Source organism: Akebia trifoliata, chromosome 16 (assembly GCF_017979445.1).
Source record: "Akebia trifoliata isolate Shusen 1 chromosome 16, ASM1797944v1, whole genome shotgun sequence".
Classification (NCBI taxonomy): domain Eukaryota; kingdom Viridiplantae; phylum Streptophyta; class Magnoliopsida; order Ranunculales; family Lardizabalaceae; genus Akebia; species Akebia trifoliata.
Window position 1 is genome coordinate 4292322 of NC_141390.1, and position 3395 is coordinate 4295716.

The following is a 3395-nucleotide window of genomic DNA, read 5'->3' on the forward strand; positions in this document are numbered from 1 at the left end:
GCCGATATTAGATGACTCCAACGAGTCAAATTGTTTTGACCCTTGTCAAGATTGAGTTGACACATCCTCATTTTGGACACCTCAAATCCTTAATATTGATTTGTAACTTTTAAATTTATACCATTGGTATTTCTACCATAGGAATAATTATACATATTTCTCTAGAATCCAATTTGGCTCTTGGTCTAGAAAACAAAAAGAAGAAAGAAGAAAGAAGGAAACCAAACTACTTTCCTTACCCAACAATGTAAGTATTGATTCTTTACCCTAATCCATACTCTTCACTAGCAACCCTGAACTATATTTGAGGAGAAGAAGTACAGCAAAACTTAATCTGGTGAATACAAAGAAGGAAAAATGGAGAAACAAGGTTGTTTGAATGTAACGTTGGATGATCAAAATTATTCTTCCCCAGTGCCAATAATTGGCCTATACATAGCGGCAGGTACTTTTGTATGTGTTCTGTTTGTGGTATATGATGTATTTCATGGATTATGTCGTAGGAAGCCATGGATACCATGTAAATTATTCTCACTCAACTCCCTTACACTTTCTCTTCTTGCAATTGCTTCAAAACTCCCAATAGATCTCACCACCCCAATGCCTTCTGTTCATGACCAACTGTCCAAGCTTAGTGGCACTGTCTTAATATGCGTCTCCATGTGTGTTTTCTTTCCTTCACTTGGAAGTCAGAGTGACTCTGAACGCCTTTCAAACATGCTTTCCTTGAGCATCTTCGTAGTTACTGTTGTTGTGAATGTTTGTATGCAAATGGTCACTGGTGTGATCTTCTTGTTCATAGTAGAACATGTCATAATCATGTCATTCATGCTACTGTTGCTCACAGTGTTGTGGTCTGCTTCAGATTTTGGCAACGTTTATTTCCCCTTTTCTAACCCTCTTGATAGACTTAAAACAAGAGATCCTCAAAATTCAGAGACTAAGAGTATGATACATGTATTGAAGTCATTTTATAAATCTAGTTGTAAACAGAGCCCTGAATTGGTCCTCATTGTTTCTCCAATAGGCTTAACTATATGCATGCTTTCTACACTTTCTTCACTAGTTCTATTACAGGCCGCACTTCGATCATTTGTTCTTAAGAAGGTGGAGTTTCGGTGTGGAGTTTCTGACTATAAATGGTCAATGTCTATGGTGGTCATGACTCAGATCCTCACTGTTCTAGTAGGGAGTATAACCACCATATTTAGAGGGTTGTTGTACCTCAAAGAAGTTGAGAGTGAAATTGATAGTGAAACGGGTGTTTTAGAAGTTTTATCATCTTTGTCAAAGTTTCATATTTTTTATACTTGGGTCCTATCAACTTTGTCAAAGCTTCGCAATATTTCATTCTTCAAAATCTTTAGAATAGGTTTCGTGATCATCTTTCAAACCATTGAGAGGAATGTTCTCATGGTATTGTTCATAGTGCACGTGATTATGTCCTTACTGGCTTTTCTCTTATATTGGATGCTCAAAATACCTTGTAAGTGTGCCAAGCAAATTAGCAAAATCTGTTTTGCTGAAAAAAGAAATGATGAAGGCAGAGTCGATATGGATATCAAGGACTGGATAGATAGAAACTGTGAGGAAGACATTGATAGATGGATGGAGAAATATAAAAGGAGTTCCCCAATTGATAATCTCATCCAAGTTCTTTCCAAAACTTCTAAATCTGAAGAGCCATTTACCAATAAAGTATCTTGTGTTTCAGTGGTAATCTTTGTCCGAATAGCTACAGTTGCATTACCAAGTTCCCTTAGTGCTACTCTAACTCATGCATTAGAGGAGGCCTTTGAAATCATTTATTTCATTCAAAAGAAAGAGATTTCCACGAGTGAAGAAAAAAAAAGCCTTGTAGTGGCTAAAAATCTGTGGATAAATAAGAACAATACCTGTCATTGGTTCCATAGGAAATTCATTAAACCGTCGGTAGAGAAATTTTATTCACATTTGTCTAAGAAATCTAATGATGGGAGTTTTGAGTGTCAACCTCGACCTCAATTAGACTTACCTTGTGCACTTGGGTTTATTGAACAATTAAAAGAAAGATGTCATGAAACTTCCTTTCTTAATTTTGAAGAAGGTCATTATGCAGTTAGTGAAATACAAAAGGTCTGTGCTCTGATCATTGGACAAAGGCCACAGCAAACATACTCATCAATCGATGGACTATTCAAACACATGGAGCAACTATTTGTGGACATGCTGCACTTTTTCCTCTCTCAACTCCCACTTTCCACATTCAAGCATCTTGTTGAGAGCAACGTTAAAAACCGTGAGGAAAGAGCAAGACTTGTGCTAAAATTCCTTTGCAAACTGGAACCATTGGAGTACAAAGTCCACTGGTCATTTCCTGACAGAACTGGTATCACTAGCTTGATAAATACTCAAGTTCCAGTCATAGATACTCAGAGTACCGAACAAGTGGGACGCAATGTAGATGCTGATGTCGCTCGACATGTTGCTCGTCGAGCAATTGATAGTGATGAAATTGAAGAGCTTGTTTGAAAATCATGGAATGTAAGTACTTTTTTTTTTTAGACTTATATTCTATCATTAGTTAGATAATTTCTTTTTTTATTATCTTTAGAACCATTATTTTGAATAATTCCTTTTCTAATTAGGAGAATCAAAAGAAGGGGAAGGTCTTGCTCTGATTTGGACCCTCCAAGAAGCATGAAGTCAAGAGCAACTTCAACAAAATATTAGAAGCATTCTGATACCTCATAGCCATGAAGTTTGGAGAATTTAAAAGGTTATTCTGTTTGTTTAGGAAATTCTAGAAATGATCAATTTCTTCTTCTATTCTTGTGTAAAGTTCTCTCTTGTAATCTGTCATGGGTATGCCCCTTATATTTAGTTTTACAATTTTATATTACAAATTATATCTATTTTCTTGCTTAGCAACAAAAAAAAATATAAAGGTGATCTTCAATAAAAGCTTTCTTCGCTAGAAGACCTCTCTTGTCTAAAATTCGAAAAAGAAAGAGACGTTTCTGACTACCCTCCATAATCGCCAATTCATCGGTCACCAAATTACCATCTCTTTGCATACGTTTCACTTCACAATTTGAGTGAGCTCTTTGAATACAGCAAAACTACATATCAAGACACCAAGGAATGTTCTTACCCTTTAGACCCTCCCCAATCAGCATTAAGTCCAATTCAATAATTAAATTTATGCCACAAAGATTGATTAATTCAAGAGCTGTGACCACGGCATGACATTCAGGAAAACTGTTGCAGCCCAAATAATAATTAAAATAAATAAAATTGCTCCAATAAAACCTCCATTGTTGCTCCTAAAAATACATCCCCAGTTGCTCCTTTACAATGCTTTTGGCTAATTCCAATGTCGGCAAGTCGATTCAGCTCTTCCAATGAGGTCTTTT

The 3395-nt window shown here is 36.1% G+C and overlaps 1 protein-coding gene across 4 annotated transcripts; it reads left to right on the plus strand.

Moving 5' to 3' along the window:
- The first annotated feature begins 317 nt into the window (after nucleotides 1-317).
- Nucleotides 318-2906, plus strand: LOC147382361 (uncharacterized). Of its 4 annotated transcripts, none has more exons than XM_086427158.1 (3): nucleotides 318-445; nucleotides 2099-2527; nucleotides 2628-2903. In XM_086427158.1, the coding sequence occupies exons 1-2, from the start codon at nucleotides 358-360 to the stop codon at nucleotides 2509-2511; spliced, it is 501 nt and encodes a 166-aa protein (XP_086283284.1). In that variant the 5' UTR covers nucleotides 318-357; the 3' UTR covers nucleotides 2512-2527; nucleotides 2628-2903. The 4 variants fall into 4 exon arrangements, with proteins under 4 accessions (XP_086283284.1, XP_086283282.1, XP_086283280.1 ...); XM_086427156.1 differs by having other exon boundaries at nucleotides 352-445; nucleotides 2084-2527; nucleotides 2628-2906; XM_086427154.1 differs by lacking the exon at nucleotides 318-445 and having other exon boundaries at nucleotides 947-2527; nucleotides 2628-2870.
- Nucleotides 2907-3395: the final 489 nt, after the last annotated feature.

Excerpts from the sequence above, each read along its gene's own strand:
- LOC147382361 (XM_086427154.1), top strand. The coding sequence starts at position 949 with ATGATACATGTATTGAAGTCATTTTATAAATCTAGTTGTAAACAGAGC.